Genomic DNA, 21,657 nt, shown 5'->3' on the forward strand with positions numbered 1-21,657 from the left:
ACTTGTTGTTATATCCGTTAGAGCTCTTTTTTTTTTTCCCCTCCCTCTCTTTTTTATAACAAAATTTATACATTTTGGATTTTATTACTCCTCAGTTCTCATTACTCTCTTGGGGGGGAGAGAATAAAGTCAAATATGGCAAAACAAAGCTGTAAGTCCAAACCAAGGATAGACATAGCACATGATGTAGAACAGAGTACAAGGTCATCAACAATGGTTATCAACATTGTCTCTTGTTTCCTTAAAAGGAATTGTCCATCCCATTAGATATTATAAAGCCGGACAAAACAGTGGAGAACAAGACCAATAAAACTTAGGCATTGTGAACATTACAGGACTTCCAAAGGAGACAATAGTCAAACCAGAATGGGCATCTTTGTGAATCTTATTGCCTTCAAATTAGTTGCCTATACCTTCAAACTTGCTACTATCGCACAGAATGGAACAGAGTCTAATCAGTCAAAACAAGATCTTGGGAGTATTACAGGACTTCAAAACAAGTTAATAGGAGATCAAAAAGAGTTACTACTATATATCCTAATTTTTTAAGTTTTTCCCTTAATTAAAATAAACATAAGAAATAGCTAAATAATTTTTTTTAAAGAATAGTAGTTACCATAGTGTCTGTCTTTTTCCTTAAAATATTTGGATAAAACTTCATATACTATAGCTTCAAATATTTCCATATCAAAAAGCCCAGAGTAAAGCCTTTCTAATTAATAAGTGAAAATTTTATAAGGCTTCAAGGCCACATAATGGGGAATCATGATTATCACATATTTTTATATATTTGAATCATTACTTACATTAGGGAAACTATTCGGTATTCATACATGCGAGATTGATTTATTACACTTATGAGTATGGTCTCAAGCTGCGCCCATTTATTGATAAATATCTCAATGCGATCCTTCTTTATAGCTGAATAATACTCCATTGTATAGAAATACCACAACTTTTTTATCCATTCCTCAGTTGATGGACACTTGGGTTGTTTCCAAGATCTGGCGATTACAAATTGTGCTGCTATAAACATAGGTGCACATATATCCCTGTGGTATGATGCTTTCAGTTCTTCTGGGAATATGCCTAGAAGTGGAATAGCTGGAATAAATGGGATTTCCAATCCCAACTTTTTGAGAAACCTCCAGACAGATCTCCACAAAGGCTGTACCAGTCTACACTCCCACCAACAGTGCAGGAGAGTTCCTTTTTCCCCACAGCCTCTCCAGCATTTGTTGTTGTTGGTTTTCTTGATCCTGGCCATTCTTTCAGGAGTGAGATGGTATCTCAGTGTGGTTTTAATTTGCATTTCTCTAATGACCAATGATGATGAGCATTTTTTCATGTATTTATTTGCCATTTGCATTTCTTCATCTGAGAATTGCGTATTCATCTCAGATGCCCATTTTTGGATTGGATCTTTGAATTTTGAAGGTCTGAGTTTTTTTAATTCTTTATATGTTTTAGACAAGAGTCCCTTGTCTGAGAGAGAGTTCACTAAAATCTTTTCCCAGTTTGTGGGTTTTCTTTTCACTATGCTGGAGATTTCTTTTGACATGCAAAAACTTTTTAATAAGAAGTGGTCCCAGTTATTGATTCTGGGAAGTATTTCCCGTGCAGTTTGAGTCCTATTCATGAACTCTCTACCTACTCCTATGTCTCCAAGGTTTCTACCCAATTTGTCTTCCAATAGATTTAGCGTTTCTGTTTTAATATTCAGATCTTTGACCCATTTAGATATTACTCTTACGAAAGAAGTGAAAGACTTATACAGTGAAAACTATATTACACTGAAAAAGGAAATTGAAGATGATCTCAGAAAATGGAAAGACATCCCTTGCTCATGGATAGGAAGAACAAACATTGTGAAGATGGCCATTCTCCCAAAACTCTTATACAGATTCAATGCAATCCCAATAGAAATACCATCAACATACCTTATAGATCTAGAGAAATCACTCCTAAATTTCATCTGGAACCAGAAGAGACCTAGAATCGCAAAAGCAATTCTAAGCAGCAAAGACAAAGCAGGAGGCATCACAATCCCTGACTTGAAATTATACTACAAAGCAACAGTAGTAAAATCAACATGGTATTGGAATCAAAACAGAGCTGAAGATCAATGGAATAGATTAGAAGATACAACCACAACTACAAACACACTCAACCACCTTATCTTCGATAAAGGAGCCAAGCAGGTTCACTGGAAGAACGACAGTCTCTTTAATAAATGGTGCTGGAAAAACTGGCTCTCCATTTGCCAAAAACTAAAGCTAGACCCATGTCTATCACCATGTACTAAATTAAAATCTAAATGGGTCAAAGATCTGAGTTAATGTTAATGTTAATGTTATATCACTTGTCATAGACTCACCCACTAATTTTTGCAACCACTGATGATACACGTGTGTGACAATATTTATTGAGATATTTGCCAAATTGTATTTTTTTGGTTTTCCTCATTCCTTCTATATTTTGTAATTGAAATTACACTGAAATGAATAACTGTTCATTTTCTCTACTTATTTATATCAAGATAAATTTTGGAAAATTTAATTTATTCTGTGGATTATATTCCTGTTTATTGTCAAATTGTTACCCTATTTGTTCATATGCTTCTTTGTGACATTTCAACACGTTCTCATATTTGAGTGCTTTCTTACTTTCTGGAAGCAAACTTTGATTTTCTTTTCTCCCTGCCCTACCTCTAGAACTATTTGTCAAGGAAGCCTTGACTCCATTGATTGTATACATTATTTGGTACTAAGGTGTTACTTCTTTTAGGTCTTTCCAATAGATAGAAATAGGAATTAGGTGTGCATGTACATACACATCCTCTTATTTCTCTAACTATTCTTGTATACATAAATGTGAGATTGTACTGATACTCTTGATTATAGTACAATTTCACAGAGTTAATGTTTTATCTGTAAATACTGTCTAGAACAGTGAGAAACCAGGTTATTATTATTCATGATTGATTTAGTTATTTTCTCAATCATAGAATACACATAGAATAATATAGTTATAGATTTGCTAGCTCAGAATTGCATACGGCCATGAAAAACACATCTATGTATTGTTGTCTTTAGCTTTACAGTTTGGAGCTAAAATTTTGTTTCTATTGTTAATTAGGTCAATTTTTCACACCTTCTCACTGTTGTTTATTGATCATAGAGTTGGTTTTTATTTGTAAATATGTGTAATCGATTTGTGTTGTATTCATGGTTCTCTAATGTTTGATCGTGTTTGTTTATTCATATAAATATGTGGTACATTAACAAAGCTTTAGAAACTGGAACTATGTAAAGAGGGCTGCTGTGAGAAGTGTGCTTTACCCTCTTGCTTCCTGCCCCATCCCATCCATCTCTTCTTTATGCTTTATTTTCACTCACTCTTATAATTAATTTTATTTCTGATATTGTTTTTCTTATCTTGCATTTTTGTACAATGGATAGATGCATGCATATTTCCTATCTTTTCATTTTGACATAGGTTTTTAAGAAATCATCTGACATTATATCTTGAAGATAAACACTTTAGGGCCGAGGTCTTAGCTCAGTGGCATAAGAGCCTGCTTGGCAAATGCGAGGTCATGAGTTCCATGAGTTTGATACTAAACAAACAAACAAAAATAAAATAACCATTTTATACTGGGTGATAGAGATATTTTACTTTTATTATTTATTTATTTATTTATATTTTTGTGATACTGGGGATCGAACTTAAGACCGTGTGCTTGCCAGGCAGGCACTTACACCACTGAGCTAAATCCCCAGCCCCATGTTACTTTTTTAAAAAAATCTTTTACTTTTAAAAAAAGTTGTTTCATGATACTTGTTTTGTGAATGCACTGCAATTTTCAGCCAATTTACCATATGGAAATTTTATTTTATATCTAATGTTATATCATGTTAACTTAGCAAATTCTCTTACTATTTGAGTTAATCACCAATTTTCTAGGGTTTTCTAGGTACATTGTAACACTACCTACAAATAAGCAAGCCTGATCTTGTTTTTAGCAATTTATATGCATTTACTTGATATCTCATTTCTGTTTATTAAATCAGGCTTTAAGTTGCATGTTGCATAATTATGAAGATAATGACCCTGTTTACCCTGTTGTTGATCCTTTGGAAATTCCACTGGTAATTGTCCACTGAGCGGAAAGCTTCTGTAAAACTTATAGAACTCCTGTCTCTAGGAGTGCGCGTGTGTGAGTCTGTGTGTGTTATAAATAGGATATCCATCAACTTACTTTTTTCATTGTCTTTATTAAGAATGTCTTTATCAGCTATTTTATCTGCTCAGGAAATAATTTGTCTCTGATTTTTAAAATGTTTCTTCTATAATTTCTCCTTCTGACTACTTTTGGTGAGGTTTAATAAAAGATTTAAAGTACCAGTAATCACATAAGACTCTCACTCATGTCGGATAAGTAATAGTAAATGTTGTGTATTGTCAGTTGATTGGCAGGGTAGCTACAGAATTGTTGCTATAGCGTTCTGTTCCATTGTTCACATACCTGTGTGTTTGGCAAACTCTTTACAGATAGTTGTTGGTTTCAAGACAGATCTTTAGAAATTTCTACCTCAGAATACTGACAGTTTCAACGAAAACACGTCTACTCGCATTTCATAAGGGATCAGATGCAGTGTGAAAATGTGAATTGACTGGTTATACATTCTTGATTGATGCAGCTGCTATGGAGGGCTTCTCTATTGCAGCAGGCTGGCCCACCCCTTAATCTTTCTTGAGTTGATTTCATCTGAAATTGTCCTCATCTTGTGATTTTTAGAATTGTCTCATTGCATGTAGGAATTGGATATAGAACTGATGCTATGAAATAAGACTTGCAAAAATAATGAAGAAAATACATTTTAATCTTAACCCTACTGGTTTTCAAGGTAAAATACACAAGAGACAAAAGTAATACTGAGAATAATGGGGAGGAGATGTGTGCGTGGTGTGTGTGTGTGTGTGTGTGTGTGTGTGTGTGTGCTTCAAGTACTTATGGTGGCTCTGTTCCAGAGTAACATTCACAGGAACAAAGGTATAAAAAGAAACTGGTTTAGATTTAGCCTGACCTGGGTTCATGTGTCAACCTCTGGTTATTTCTTCAATAATGATGCCTTTACAAGCTGTAGTCAATTCTTTTATCCCATCTTTTACAGATTTCAGTTGTCCTGTTCCTGGGCTTTGGGGTAATCAGGCTTCTGGAAACTTATTTCCAAATTTCTGGAGGTATTAAGGAATATCTGAGTTTGGTCTATTTCTCTGCTCTTGAATTTTGACTCTGAGTATTTTGGGTGACAAAAGTACTTTGAATATAATAATATGACCTTGCCAACACTGGTTGTGTGAACATTAAAGTGGCCTTAAAATGAAACTGTCTTTTGTTTTCAGTTGCTTTCCTTTGGCCTTCTGAGCAGTGCTTATTTGGAAAGCTCTGGGTGCAGTGTGCAGCCAACAGTGCCCCATGCTGAGCTGTCGTGTTCATGAAGCTTTCGTGAGTGCCTCTGCCTTTATAGATATTCTCCTGCACCCGGGCTGCCTCTGGTTCTGGGGATGTGCATTGAATGCTTGCTAAATCTCAAACACATTGCTTCTCTTCAGGCACTAGAGCTTGCTGTGCTGGGAGCTCTAATATTATCAAGCCTGACATCATCCATTTGGTTTGATGGCCCCATTTCTCCATTTTGCAGTTGTGAATAGACAGAGGATTTTTGAATTATTCTTTTTTTTTTTCTGGCTGCAGATTTCTAAATTCTCCTACAGGAAGTTACTCAGTTTTCTTCTCTTTCTCTTCCTGATGGGACATTCTTTCAAGAGCCCTGATAATCAGGGCTCTTGCTGGTAGCCAGGGTCCGCTTGCTGATGTCCTTGGTTTGAATACTTAGCTCCCTTTCTCTGGGTGATCTGTGTTCTTAGCAGATAAATAATTCTATAAGTAATGTTAAAAGAATAATGTTTTTCTGTGCCATTATGACTTTTATTTTTTTTTAAGTAAAATATCAGGTGTTCAAGCTTATTTGGTGATTTCCTAGAATGGACACAACTGAGTCGATTTTTCAGTTTCAGTTGTGATACTCTTGTTTGGTCATAAAACAACCATATTTTGGGGGACTGAGGGGCATCATCCTTAAAGGGAAAATATGTCTTACTGAAACTTTGGATTTGAGGGTCTCAAGCTTGTTAGTCATAGGCTGTAAATGCCTAACAAACTGTGTAAATGAAATGATCAAAATAAAATTAGACAGCGAAGATGCCTAAGCCTGAGCAGACTGCACAAGTCTCACCTAAAGACACTCAAACCCAGTGCAAAAGAATTCGGCTCACTTTTGGTTAGGGATCCTGCCTCTGTGGAACCTCCCAGAATTAAGGATCTAGACAAGGGAAACAGACATTGAGTTTCAAGGCTAAAATTGCAACATCTCTGGACGACATGATTGGTTGGGCACTCTATGTCTAGCACACTTTGTGCATATCAGCTTTATCTTAAATGAGACTACATTTTAACTAAAGTTTTAAAAAGGGAAGAGGATTAGTTGATCAAATGACTTTACCTGTGGAAAAAAGGAAGTGCACCCTTTTTTCCTTGTAAGTTTGCAATTTTCGGTGGAGGAAAATAATGATGATCACTACTTTCTTCTTCTTAGAGCAAAACAGAACTTCAAACTCCATTTGAGGAATGACGCTTTTCCAGAAATTATAGGCACTAAATTTATTGCCAGCCGCTTGTCGCTGTCCATCTGCTAATTCTCTCCACATCGAAGGAGCAGCTGTCACTGCAGAAATGCTACAGTAGATACTAAGATGGGGTGTGTTTCATCTTCAAATCTGTAAAACAAATCCCTGGAAAGAGCAACAGCAGTTCTTCAGACTACATGAATCTCTGATATTATTAACACAAAATGCCAAGTGAATTTGAAGATTGGAAGCAAATGGATTTTCTTTGAAAAGAAAACTTACCAAGTTAGGGTAGTACATATTGTAGTAATCTGCAATTGTACTGATACAGAGACGACCTAAGCCATAGGAACACATCTCAAAATCACAGCCACCTTTTGACACTTTAATACAGATGGGACTGTGGGGCTTTGAAAATCCATGGAAGCCATGTTTGCCAAAGGAGTGATGCATTGCCTCCACCAAATAAAACTAGTTTCCCAAGGCTAACAGCTTTCCTAACTCCTGAATATGCTTCATTGGCCCAGTTTTTCTCCAAAACTATATATTTGGGTAATCTTAAATGCTATCCTCTCTTTGGCAGTTTAATTGAATAAATTCCAGTCAGCAACTTCTATTTATTATTCACTTGAAATATTTTCTTAGATGAATTCTTTCCTGCTCAGTCCTACTGCCTGCAACATTAAGCATGCTGAAATCAGCTGGTGCTTAACACAGACCACAACCTCTTTTCTGGGTTCCCTAGTCAGGCATCTTCTTTATTCTGTTTAACCTGTGCATAGTTACCTGATTGTTCTTCATAAGAAAAAGATTGTAATGAGATAAGGAAATGATGAACAGGACTGAAATTGTGCTGGGTACCTCACACATTATAAATATAGGTGAAGACATAGACATAGATACAGATGAGAATGTGGATATAGATATGGCTCTGGTCATGAACATAGACATAGGTGGATATAGAGCTATAAACATATTTATAAGTAAAGCAGATATCATATTACTTGATCTTCAAAATTATTCTATAAAATAGGCTAAGCATACGTAAGATCTGTCCATATGAGAATACTGACTGTCAAAGGGATCCCCAAATTCTATACCTCATGATACAGCTGAAGGTTGGAAATAAAAGTCTTCTTGACAAAAACTTAGGGTTGTGGTTACAGCATAATTTTTGTACTGTTCTGAGGAACTGTAATATAGAAATGTTTTTCTCCTGCATCTTGACCTTTGGGTCTTCTCTATGGAGGTATTGCCCTTTAACTTGGTCTCCATGGAGAACAGGGAAATAAGAGGTAGGAGAGTTGATACAGAACTGCTGGCTGCTGGACACATATAATGATTTAATTTTCATTTACATAAATATAAATGCTTTTAAAGAACATCAAATCATTCCATGACAGTCAATATTTAAAAAAAAATAACTCCAGTGCTGATGAAATTCCAGGTCAAGGCAAAGAGAATCATAGGGTAGTTAAAGAAAATTCTGAAGCTTTCAGATATTGTGCCTGAAACATACCTTGATCTGAGAAAAGAAATTAATTAATCAATTTAAGCACAGTGAAAAGACGTAGGAGCAAGTCTGGGATGCGCCTTTCTACTTCTGTTGACATTAAAGACCTGCTTCATATTTTACCTCCATCCTTGGTCTCTAGGCAAAATAGAAAAAAGCCTATGTCCAAATGTAATTTCTATTAAAAATAGGAAAGGAGCAAAAAGGCACAGAAAAAAAGCCACAGAACCTCCCGTCTCTCTACTCAAAATATTTTAATGAAAAAATAAAGATAAAAGATTAAAGATTTTCCATTTCTCAGGAGCCCTAGGAGGGGGCTAATAAGCAGCAGGAAGCTAATATTTAAAGATCATTTCAGAACATGGAAATGAAAAACTGATGATAGGAGGAGGCTGAACCTTCTCTCTTCCCTCTCCAAGATTTATTGAAAATACAGTGGTTTGCTAACAGGAAACATTATCTGATTCTACATTTAAATGTTGATGCATTTATTTATTCCAAATCATTGACTGAATAGCAAATTTGACATAGTTTCTATGTTAGAGTTTTGACGTTAACCAGTGAGCTGTCCTGGTCCTCAGAAAGCTCCATGTCCTCACTGTTTAATGTGGAAGATAAAGAAGTAAAAATTTTAAAAAATCCAACATCTTTAATAAGGCTTTTATTAAGGGAAACTCAGAATGGTACTACAGCAAACAGACACATGCAGTGTAGTATCCTGGTGACTCAAGAGTGTTTAGGGGAACTGTGATGTCCCACAAGTTGAATAAATGGAAATGGAGGGAGACGGAGTCTTGATAAATAGGCAGCATTCAAAATTGCACAGAGAAAACGGAATGATTCTATTGTGCTAGAATATAGAAGGCCATGGGTGGTAGGAGGTGGTGTGCTGTCAATGCCCAGTGATGGAAAAGTTGGGCTGGTTGTCTTGTCTAAATCTTTGACATCTTTCTGGCTAACTCTTTTGAATAAATACAACCTTAGGAGTACAGTCAGGAACCTTTGTGGTGTATGGACTGAATTTGATCATCTATGGTCTGAGTAAAGGGTTATACAATGACTCTACCTGGAAACTGGCAAATCAGTGCTATCCTTAAGCAGCTGTATTACCTTTGCAAAGTAACTTAGCACTTTTGAATTTAAAAAATCACTATCCAAATGAGGGAATGCATACTTTTAGCTCATTCTAATTGTGCTATACCATGATAGTGTCTTTGATAAAGATACTCTGACACTCTGAGTAAATTGTCAAGGTGTTAGTGTCATCTGTATGGCTAGGGAGGAACACAGAAGGAAAAAGTATAAGAGTTAGACACAAACAAATGTGGGTGAGGACTTTAGTTATGTGATCTTGGAATAATTATTTGTTTCTAAGTTTCAGTCTCTTCACTGAGATGCAATAATAATACCCATCATGAAGAGTTATCGGGACAGATGGAAATAATCATAAATAGTGTACTTCTGATGGATAGAAGCCACCTGAATTGGTTGTAGAACTGAAGGGCCAATAGAATAATACACTGAGTTTGATCTTCATGGATGTGTATAGTAGAGAACTACATTTCATAAAGTTTGTTGTAAAGCTCTGACCACTCAATATCATATCAAATATGGTTTCTAGTTCTTTTTGGAGCTGTAAATGATCATGTCACTTTGGGAACTTAAAGGACAAATCTGCAGCTTTCTGGACATCTGGAATCAGTGCCAACTGGGCAGAAGTCAGAGGAGAGTTGCATTCATTAGTTTAATTGTTTCTCTTGTCAAATTTTATTTTCTCAAGTTATCTTCCTCTAAGTGTGTATTTACTTGCTTATTGTCTCTGCCTGCAGTCACAGATGCTCACTGAGAGGGGAGGATTTGAACAGACAGTGGCTGGCTCCCAAAGCCCATCTCCAGCCAACAATTTACCATGCCAAAGGACTCCTCCAGTACCTGAGCAGCATTGGCCGGGGGCCTGTGGTGAGTGGCTTGCTTTTATTTCCATTCCTTCCTGGCTTCTCTATCTCAGAGAGGAAATTATCTTCTGTTAAGACAAGAATACCAGACAAAAGCTAAAGAGTATCGATATCTCATAAGTTGTAATGTGGGTTGCATTTGTTTCTCACTGTACCATTTTAAACTACCACAAACTGGTGACTTAAAACAATAGAAACTTGTTATCTCTCATTTCTAGAGGCTAGAAGTCCAAAAGCAAGGCGTTGCAAGGCTATTTTCATACCAATGGCTCTAGAGAAGAGAACCACTGTTTGCCTTTTTGCTTGTGATAGCTGCCAACATCGTTAGTGTTCTTTGGTTTGTGGAGACGTAACAAAAATCTCTGCTTCTGACTTCACAAGGCCATGTGCCCATGTGGTAGTTTTCAGATTTTCTTCTTCTTTTAAGAATGCTGCCATTGGATAAGGCCCAGTCTAATTCACCATGGCTTCTTAACTTTATACATTTGCAGAGACCTGTTTCTAAATAGGGCTGGAGGATTAGAACTTCAGTGTAACTCTTTTGGGGACATAATTCATCCTACAGTGTGACCAAACTATTGTTTCAATATTGCTTCCATTTCCTAAGCCTTAAATTTTGTTCAGTTCTTTTTGTTTTGTTTTGAACAAGAAGGAAAATGTACATAGCATTAGTGTTTGAAAAACAAACCATCTCAGTATTCCTGTTCGTGTTGAACTAATATTTATCAAATTCCAAAGATTACGCTGGCACTTTTCTAGGTGCTCTTATAGCTAGGATTTCCTCTGGTGCCTCTAGGTTAGGGCAAAACAGACTATTTGGAGCCAGAGGTGCTAGCCCAAGATAAGAAAGAGGATGTGACAGTCAAGCAGTCATGTGGAAATGTTTATTCATTAACTACAAACTGAAAATACCTGCGTGCAAAGATGTAGAGGCACGCATGTCCAAATTTAGAGTCCTTTTCTAACTCAACAAAATCAGTGTGAATGGAGAAACTTTCAAATTGGCCAGTTCAGTCATCTCTTTGTAAGCAACATGTATGTGAACAAATTGGAGCACTTTAATGAGTGTTTGTTGACACGTGGGTGAGTTTACAGCGTAGACTCACATTTATATCTCAACAGAGGGCAACAGGCCCAGTGATTTTGCTGAGTCCCCTGAAGTATAGGGCAGAGTTGGGAACTGATTCTGCTGTGCTCTTCTCCCTGCAACCCAACCTCTCTTATTACTTACTCAATGAAAAGACTGCATTGGTGTTTCCAGGACCATTCTTAGCTTCAGCGATTCTCCAGAAGGACATAATGATATACATAACTATAGTGATTTCAGTGGAGAAATGCATACTGCAGGCAGCAGAGGTACAGTATGGTGTGTAGGTGGGGCCAGCTGTGAATTCCCTTTCTGGAGGAGCTGTGGGGCAGTGCTTCGTCTCTGGTAGCCTTGTAGCTGCCAACCAGGAATCTCATCTGAGTCTTGATGTCCTTTTAAATTATTATCATTTTACTTGTGCCTATGTACTTTGTGGCACAATTAGTAATTTGATCTATATACATAATGTGTATGAGGATCAAATCAGCGTGGTTAGCATTCCCACCTCCTGAAATGTTTATGAAAATACTTGTTTGATAATAACATAGACACCAAAAGACAAACCTTGCGTGTTTACTCTCATTGGATTTCAGAAAAGACTATCTGATAGTGATTAATGGAGGCTGGCAATGTTTGAAGGGATGAGGGACGGGAGGAGCCTGAGTTATGGGTACTGAGACACTGTAACATAGAAGTGCCTAATTCTAGTATTCATCTTTAGAAGAGTGACTGAAGTTCATAATAACATTATATATTTTATGAATAACTAGAAAAGAACTTCATTTCTCTAAACACAGTGTAAATATAAAGAGATGGAAATATTAATTGTTCTGATTTGATCACAACACAATGTCACCATGTAATTGAAACATTATACTGTATCCTATCAATAAGTCCGGGGATTTTACTGGGGGTCAGTGAATACCTCACAGGACTATTCTAGTTATGCAGACTCTAGGTTTCTGTGGGAGTCAAACTTCCATCTCATCACCCAAGACCTTCACTAGAAATCACATTATGGACATGAAATATGTGGCATGGTCCAAGTGCCTAGCTAAAAAAGACACACATACCAAACAAATTATTCCAAAGGTGTATATCTCCCAGGAGCCAGTCAAGGGGCAAAGTATTTTTTGAAATATGCAAGGTTTGCATATTGCAGACATACTGAATTGACTTCATTTTACAAAGGAAAAACAAAAATTTCTCCTTTAAAATCCTGACTTTGTACTGGCTAAAGTGTGCAATATTGCTCTGCAGACTGCTATGCCTTTCATTCTAGGAAGCACCATAGCTTCTGCTGTTGATCCTCTGGGAGCAAGCTCCTGACCAATCTTATGTTTGAAACCTAGAGAAAGGATATCTCTGAGCAGGAAGCTTTAGCTTCCCAGAGTGAAAGGGAAAGATTTAGAAGGGAATATCTCACTAATCTGCTACACATTTATACACACATACATTAAGCTCATAACAAGACAGGATTCCTTTCTGCTCTGACAATCTCTAATTGAAGAGCGGAACATTTATGTTAAAGCCTGACAGGTGAAAGGCTTGTGTAAAAATATAAATAAACATTAATTAGCTGTAAACATGACAGGCACAGACTTGTTTCCTGCTGGGACCATCTGAGAGGTGGGTGAGAAACAGCTGAGTACTAAATGCAATTCACAGTGTTACAAAGCTTTCTAATGGGCTCTACATCACCTTTCAGTTATCCACAAAGCTATGTTTAACCAGCCTCCTGCTACAGCAGAATCACTGCCACTCACTCCACACGCAGGGCTGTCCTATACTGGGGAAATTTCCACTGGGTCCAGATTGACTTCTGGGCTATATGGTTGGAGATTAACAGCAACTTTTCCCATCCTTCAACTCTTAGGAAAATGTTTGCTAAAGTACAGGGAAGCCAACTGATGATGGCAGGGAAGTTTCTCCTGCTCTAGATGTTACTCAGACTTTTACCTGTTGGTACATAGATCAACAGGAACTCCAAGGCTAAGGGGAATGTGTGATAGAGAAAGCAAATAGTACTCTGGTACTGCTTGAGACTCTTACAGATCATGCAAGTTGTTCTACGTTTAGGCAACCTGGCAATATTTCCCATTGTTCCACGCATCCTTTCATCCATCCATTCATCCACCCACCCAGCCATGAGGACGGTTATCTACTTGCCCATTCATCTTCAAGATTTGGGCGTAATCAGAGTACTGGAGGCTAGAGATGCTAATCCAACTTAAAAAAAAAAAAAGATTGTCTTTTTCTTTGAGGACAACCTCACTTTATTTTGGTAGAAATTAGAATCAGTTCTACAAAGAAATCAGGAGGATATACACTAGTAAAAGATGTAACAAAAGCTTATGAAGAACACAAACGGTTTTTACTGAAACACAATGATGAACTGAGATTTTTCTTTCAGGATTGTGGAAAGGTTGGTGCCTGGAGGTACCATTTCAGCATGAAAGATGAGTTAGAATGTCCTTTGCTTTTTATTCTAGTAAGTCAAGTAAATATTCTTTCTAAGGGTCTACAGACATGATGATGATCTCTTGAGTCTTCTGCATTGCGAAACTGGAGATCCAATAAAATTACTATGCTTGGAGTCTCTGCTTGCACTAAGAAAAGGAATATTTTCTTTTAACTAGCATCAGAGACTTATCTGTTGTCACACATCTTCCTCTGATCCTTATTCCATTTTCTTAAACTAGATCTTGTTTGTCAGAGAATCCAAATGTAGGTTACAAAAGCTCAGACAGGAGATGTTAGTATATTCATACCCTGGTATACCAGTAACTAAATCCAAAAATCAAGCAAACAAACAAACAAACAAAAAACTCCAATAAACTACATAAACCCTCAATAGCATAAATGAATTTCAGAATAATGCTGAGTGAGAGAAATTGGGCATACTCCATGCTTATATTTATGAAAGTTCAAATTAGTAGAGGTAATTTATGACAATAGAGAAATTAGAACAGTATTTGCCTCTAGGAAGGTGAATCATTAATAAGAATCAAGAAGGTACTTTTTTAGGTTAGTGGAAATATTTTATCCTTTTTATTTATAGTAGTTGGGAATGAATCCAGGTCTTTTGTAATGAACTCCATCCCTACCCTATTTTGTATTTCATATTGAGACAGGCCATCACTAGTTTCCTCTGATTAGACTCTGACTTGTGATCCTGCTGGCTCAGCTCCCAGAGTCCTGGGATTTTAAAGGAGCACCACCTTGATAGCCATATTTTGCATCTTGATTGAAGAGTTAGTCACAGCAAAGCTCACTGATCTGTATAACTAGGATCCAAGCATTTTTATTATAAGTACACATTTATCTAAATACACAAAATTAAAAATAAATAAGCAAGTCTATAAAGCTTTAACATGCAAGCAAGAAACAAAGGAAGTTGCTTAAAATAAGACTGCCAGCTCAGAGATATGAGAGTCAAGAGGAGGAGGACATCTTTACCAGAATGGAGCAGAAAGTGTGGAGGAATCAGAATGGGGAAGGGAGAAGTCCAGGCAGCAGGAGCACCCAAACTAACAGACAGGCTGTGCACTCAGGTTGTGGCTGCACTGACTTGGGTTATTGCAGCTCCTGTGGAAGGGCCAGAAGCCAAGGGGGCACTGGAGAACAGTGCTGCGGAGGAAGAGAACTCTGGAGCAGGATCTGGGGAGACAGTGGCAGCCTCCTCTGAGCTGCCGGGTTGCAGCTGGCCTGGCTCTTGGGCTTCTCTGAAGACCTGAGGCCTCGGAATTAGGAGAGCTATCGATTCCCATCCTCTTGGCTCTTGCTATGGGAGTGCATGTTGGTAAAGGGATTCAGTGTGCTTTGAAGAGCTCATTGATTTCCACTCACAGCTCTCACACACAGGGCTGGCCTCTGCCAGGGGACAGGGTGAGCAAATTTTGCTTCTCCCCCACCTTTCTTTATTTTCTCAGGGGCCCAATGGAACAGAATTTTTAGCTGCTTAAATGTTTTTTCTCGACTCATTCTGTCCCTCTAGCATATGTTTTTAGTTAATCAGTTTATTTTAAAAGCACAGAAGGATTGAGGAAAAGAAGATGACGCGTCCCTTTCTAAATTTTTGTCTCCTGGTACCTCCTGTGAGCATGCTTTACACACCTGGTTTATTTTATCTGTGCCACATTCCTCAACAGTGGCCAAAGAACAAGTGTTACTTTTTCTTATTTTCATTGACTTGTGCTAAGGTACTAAAGCTACGACTTTCTTCTTTTGTACATGGTTAGTACGACAAAAACAATCCATAACTTTGCTGCCATCTCAGTGGAAAGAGTAGAATGCCCATGGAGGCCTAGATGAAAAAAAAATTTTTCTTCATTCTGTGTTATTTACAATTGTTCCTTTGGTGAACCGAGATTAAACAGTGATTCTCTAATATATCAAAACTATGTTTGGGTATATACTTTTACTGATATGGATAATCTACTTTTAAGTAAATGCTTACATTTTCCTTGCTAAATTCCTGCAGAAAAGCAAAGGGCATGGTTTGTTTTCTCTTGCTGCTGTCTTCAGACTGTGCTAGAGATCTGGAGCCCTCTGCATGCCACAGGGAGGGCTAGTCTGATTTGTTAAAGAGATCTAAGCAAATCCCTTATTTTTAATTTTTGTGGGATAGAGTGAGGTGAGAAGATAGTGTGCAGGGAAAAGTGCGAGAGCCGTTACCTGGCTCAGCACTTTCTTTTAGAGTCTGCATGGTACCTCTGTGAAGAGCTAGTATAAATGACAGAGATGGATGGAAGGATAGGGAAGGAGGAACCAAGAAGCAGGGAGGCAGGACCAATTGACCTGGTTTTGCTGTGAGGCTGTGCTTTGCAAAGGAGGCTCAGAAGTCAAAGTAGGCGCTTAAGGATCCAGAAGGGACCTGTAGCTGCTTCATCTGTCCAGGATGTACATTTAATGAGAACCAATCTAGGGAGGGAGGCAGGGTAGCATGAGCACGGCCAAAGGAATTACACACAGCCCTGTGTTCTAAAGCCATAAAGTAAGGGCTACCAGAGCAAAGCAGCTTTTGAGGCTAACAGTGTTCCTCAAAGTTGGGGATGCACATCTGGAAACTGAGGCAAAGCTGAGACGTGTCTCCTACCACACAGGTAAGCCATGGTGGATGTTCACATTCTCCAATCCCAAATTGTTACTCAGACAGTTTAGAAATCTGGTGTAAGACAAAGGAGTAGTTTTGTTCCCACCTTCTGTGAAAGGAGAGGTCCCAATTGTCTATCTGTCCCGAGAAGACTTGTCACACAAAATGCATATAGTTACACTTTTCTTGAGAGCATTTGTACCTGCTGCTGAATGGGACAAATGGCAAAGGCATCTTCCAGGCAGGCAGTTTGCAGGGCTGGTATCTTCAGATGACATCAAGAGGCTGCTTCTTCCCTTCAGTGCCCATAAATAGGAAAGGGGACCATCATTCCTCCCGAGGCACCTGTAGGAACTCACTATCAAATTGTCTCTTAGGTTGTTAACCTTACTTCTCATAGCTTGCTGACTGGAGAAGATGACTAGTCAAGGACTCAAGACCTCAGGCTGAGCCCAGTAGTTCACTCTCAATTCTACTAATTGCTAGTCTTATTGTATTAATCTTCACTAGTGGATTTTTAAATGTGTTTTCTGGAAAACTTATGGAACCAGACCAATTAAACCAAACATGTTGAGAGGTAATCATGTGATTTTTTGAATCAGTAGCCAAGGACAAGTTGCTTAACCTCCTTTAACGTTAATAGAATTTAAATATCATCCATAAAATTTGGACTCTTCTTCTTTCAGGACATTTACACTGATTATAGATATGTGTGTGTGAAATTTTAGCATGGAGACTGGCACATATCAGCCATTTGAATAAATAGCAGACATTATAAATATTGTGACCCACCAGAAGAGTATTAGATACAAAACAATGCCACATGTTAGTCTGTGCATTTTTGTGTTAATTTACATGTTTTTTTATTGAAATATTTTAGAAAGAGCGATCTTATGATACATGATATCAGGATAGCAGAAAACCTCCTCTAGCTCTTTACAGCACACATGTAAACGTTTCTCTATGAGCAGTCTCATAAACAGTTAATTATTGGCTGAGTTTAATCTGAAACAATGTCACCACACATTTGCTGTTGGGGGAGTTCAAAACTCATCTCTATGTGAAAGCTGGTTTCTAAGGTCCCAGTGGGACCCTCGCCCATGATGACCCAATTTAAGTGAGAATCTCTTTTCGTTGGAAAGGAAAGATAGTGCTAAAATGCCTTTCACGTAGTCACAAGTATAAATTCTGTACAGGTTCCCTGTGGTTAAGCTCAGCCACAACTAGATGTTGCTCATAAATTAGATAAAATGCTTACTATTGTGAAAGTATGGTTGGCCCTCAATATCTGTGGGGTTCGCCTCCATAGACTCAGCTAAAGATAAGGACTATTTCAGAATAATTCATTTGTACTGAACATGTACAGCCCTTCTGTGTCATTATTCCCTATATGATTCTGTAGAATAGCTATTTACAAAAACCATCTGCATTGTATTAAATATTATAAGAAACCCAGAGATGATGTAGAGTATTTGGAAGGATGAGCATATGCTATATACAAACCATAACACCATTTTTAAATCAGGGACTTCAATATTCATGGGTTTTGGTACCCATAGGTGGTCCCAGACCCAATCTTTTGTAAATGAAAAAGGATGACCCTATGGTGGTCAGTGAAATAACTGGGAAATGCAGTCACGTACTCTTATAACAACATGCCATCAGTATCATTTCCTTTATATAGATATTTGCTACACTCAGAAACTTAGGCTGAATGCTGTCTGCACAATCTTTGTGCACAAGTGGAGTCTCCAGAGTTTTTGTGAGCCTTGGTTGGTGTAATTGCAAGTGTCACTCTTTTGGGTTTCTGTCACATTCTCCAAAATTTCCCTCCTCCCAGCTCTAGCTTTGCCTTCATTTTCCTGTGACAATCCTATAAATAATGTAGCGGTCTCACTGCTGGGAAGGAAGAATGAGACCCAGATGTCAGGAATAGAAAACACAGCAACTCAAAACTGGCAAAGCAGAGTGGTAAACAGAATCGGGAAAAGACGAGCCTTGAGGAACTGGGGAATGGAGAGAGACGTGATTGAAATAGGGGGTAACCTCTTGAACAAGGAACCAATTAACTTACAGAGGAGCTAGAATGGGACCAAGGAAGCTAGAGGAAAGATGGAAAAGATAGCAGAGGAGCATAGCAATGTGACCCTGACCAGCTTCTTTGCTGAGCGAGAATGATAGAACTCACGTCTGCATGAATTAAATTAGCTTTGCAACAGAGCACAGACAAGAATTCACTGGAAAAGTTCCAAAAGAGATGCATAAGTGCTTGATTTCAAAATGGGATTCAATCTATGCCATATACTTGGCTAATGAAGAAACTGCGACTCAGTTTTGCCAAGGGTTAACAGTTCAAAATTAAACACTCCATTTCCAGCAAAACGAAATGGCACGATACAAAACCTTCAAATCTGCATTTACTCCTCTGTTGCTTTCCTTTGGGAAAAAAATAATCATTGCTTATTCACTTGCTTCCAAAATCCTTCTTAACCTCTTCCTCTCTAAGCCACCTAGACTGTAAATCTGCCCGTCTCTATAGATTTCCATTTTCTGCCTTCAACTAGGCCTTTGTGGTCTCTCTTGTCTGGTCTCAGTCTCTCCAATCCTTTCTTAACGTTCCTGATCTAATGATCTGATTATGTTTCTGCTCCTCCTTGCTCAAATACTGTGATGATTCCTTCATCACTAGCAGGAAAATGGTGCACATCCTGGCATGGCATACAGGTGCATTAATAATCTGCTCGCTGCCTACTTCTATAGGTATTAAACTCCTTTGTTCTTACAATCTGTGTTTTTATTTTGAATTGTTGCAGTAATGGTGACACATAGTTTGTTCTTCATTTGCCATTTATTTGGTGAGATTCATATTAGGTTTAACCCTTCTGATGCATCCAAGGACTACAACATTGCATGTTTTCTGGGTACTAATGATTTGGAGCACAGTGTGGACACTTCCCTCCAGAAGTGTGCAACATGACCCTAGAGACTCTGTGCTTATCTCCACTTTGCCTCTCCCCTTAATGTATTATGGTGTCCCTTGGGCTGGTGGGATCATTCCAGCAAAACAGTTCCTAGATGAGGAAATTCAGAAATGAAAAAAAAAATGTTTTGAAATATTGGCACTAGATTAGGACAAGTTAGTGTGCAAATATATCCTCCCATACTTTATGGAAGAGCAAACTCATGCAAGTTACTTGTTTTATCTGAAACGTGAGATTACTAAGTACAAAATGGGTATGATAATAAAACCTACTTCACAGCGACAAAATCTATGCTATTATATGTAATGCAAGTTATCACACACTTCTGTAATTGTATAATTTGTTATATATATTATATAATGCATATATATATATATAAAACTTTTCTTGCTGTTATGGAGAACAGTACTGTGTCACATTAAGTTTGTAATTTTTCCAGTCACGTAGCAAGCAATATTTGGTGAATCAATTGATGAATAAGCAAGATAAGGTTATTTAACCTGTGAACACTGGAGCATCCTGACTGGGTACATTTTCTACTAACTTGGTACAGGGTTTTATTGGAAGAAAATATCAATATTAAATCATCAAGTAGAAAAGAAAAGGCTTCCTCAACTGAAATAACTTCAAAATTTGACTTGTAATTGCCCCCTGCAATTTGAAGAAACACATGTTTCTGATAATTAGCAGGCATTTATTTTTAGGGACATCATCTGAGCCACAGGCAGAACAATGTCTTCATCTCCTTCTTTCTGAATCCTCAGAGGCCACTAAAAGTCCTAAGGCTTACAGCACTCATTCCCACAGGTGACTAGGTCTGTAATTTGTCATTTACCTCAGCTTTCAGAGTCTGTAAGGATCAAGAGGAAATAAATTCTCTTTTTCTCTGGCTGAATTCTGCATTTAAGCAGCACCTGTCACCAAGTAGACATCGTTTCTTGCTTTATTGAGAAATCTGTTGCTAAGACACAGCTTTAATTTGTTTGCACACTTTTCATAGCAATGATGGGTGTTTATTCACCTAGAGAAACCTAGGTGTAAGAGATTAAGGTAGGTGGAAAGTTCATGATGGTAAAGGATTAAACTTCAAACAGCTACTTTATTAGGTCCTCTAGACGGGAGGCTTTCACAGAATAGTCCTGGGAACCTGTTGGAGATGCAAATTCTTGAGCCTGACTCAGATTTACTTGAATCTCAGCTTCTGATGCCCACGAATATTTAAGATAAATTTCTCTAGGGTTTCTATTAGAACATCCCTTAAGCTTATGAATCCATTTATTAATCTGAAGAAATGGGAGAAGAGAAACTAAGTTTCCTCAGTTGGAAAATCATGAGAGAACCTCACCTGAAACACAAGCCTTGAGAGAAAAACATAGAAAATATGCTTATTTTAAGATCTTCCATAAATGCCCATGTTGCTCCCTTCCTTGGATAACTGGGATCAAATAACAACATAATACAAGAAGTACAGATTGTGCCCTAGAGGAAATATCTTGTACATTAAAGCAATAAGAGCCTTTTGACAATGCATATAATCAGAAACCTGGACAACATATTTAGGAATATATACCAAGGGTGTTTTACTAATAAGGACAAAACATACCGCTGGATCTTAACTGATTTTGTTGATAAGAATATGCAAACTAAAGTTAATTCTTCAGTTTGAACACCTGGAGGTTATCTAATAACTTAATTGATTGTTTTCCTGAACCTCTGTTGTTAACAGTGGCTTATATGTAGTCAGGTTGAGATGTGACAGGTTCCTTGTCATAAGATGAGGGGAGTATGGAAAATCTCAGAAAGATGGGAATGTGTACTATCCAAGAGAGAGCTCTAAAGACCCACTCTCCAGTAAGGCAATGAGAAATACCTTAGTGAGAAACAGTTTGTACCACCACTGAGTTGCAGCTTTTTATTTTCATAGAGATTATGGAGTAGCAGAGGCCAAGGGTTAGTACTTCACTTCTGCTGTGTTTTCGTTTTTAAAATGTTGCCTTGAAATCTCTTGTGCTTGGAAATGGGGCCTGCTATGAAGAGGTGGGTCACTGTGGCTGTGGCCTAGAAGAGAGTATTTTTCTTATTTTTTATTTTAAAAAAGGAAAACAGAAAATGGTACAAATAATACAGAATTTCAAAAAACAACAGTACAAAATCAATAGTCATTAATATACTGCACATTGTTGTCTTAGAAGTAAGTGCTCAAGTTCCAAAATCAAAGCATAAAAAACGAACAATCAAGCAATGACAGCACGAACTATTCTTTTTGATGAACTAACAGAGAATTATAGTATGGAAGAGAGTTTTATTTTCCCTGGCTCTTCTGTTCTGCATCT

The 21,657-nt window shown here is 37.7% G+C and overlaps 1 protein-coding gene across 3 annotated transcripts in view; it reads left to right on the forward strand.

Annotated features, from left to right (window-relative positions):
• The window catches only part of Agbl1 (AGBL carboxypeptidase 1), a 775,775-nt gene that overhangs the window by 407,105 nt on the left and 347,013 nt on the right, over nucleotides 1-21,657 (forward strand). For all 3 annotated transcript variants that reach the window (XM_063250014.1, XM_063250013.1, XM_063250015.1), the window contains one exon: nucleotides 10,036-10,165. In XM_063250014.1, the coding sequence (XP_063106084.1) occupies nucleotides 10,036-10,165 (130 nt within the window). Of the gene's footprint in view, nucleotides 1-10,035; nucleotides 10,166-21,657 lie in introns of those variants that run through there.

This window comes from Cavia porcellus, unplaced genomic scaffold (assembly GCF_034190915.1).
Source record: "Cavia porcellus strain 051 isolate PalLab524CR breed Dunkin Hartley unplaced genomic scaffold, mCavPor4.1 scaffold_6, whole genome shotgun sequence".
Classification (NCBI taxonomy): domain Eukaryota; kingdom Metazoa; phylum Chordata; class Mammalia; order Rodentia; family Caviidae; genus Cavia; species Cavia porcellus.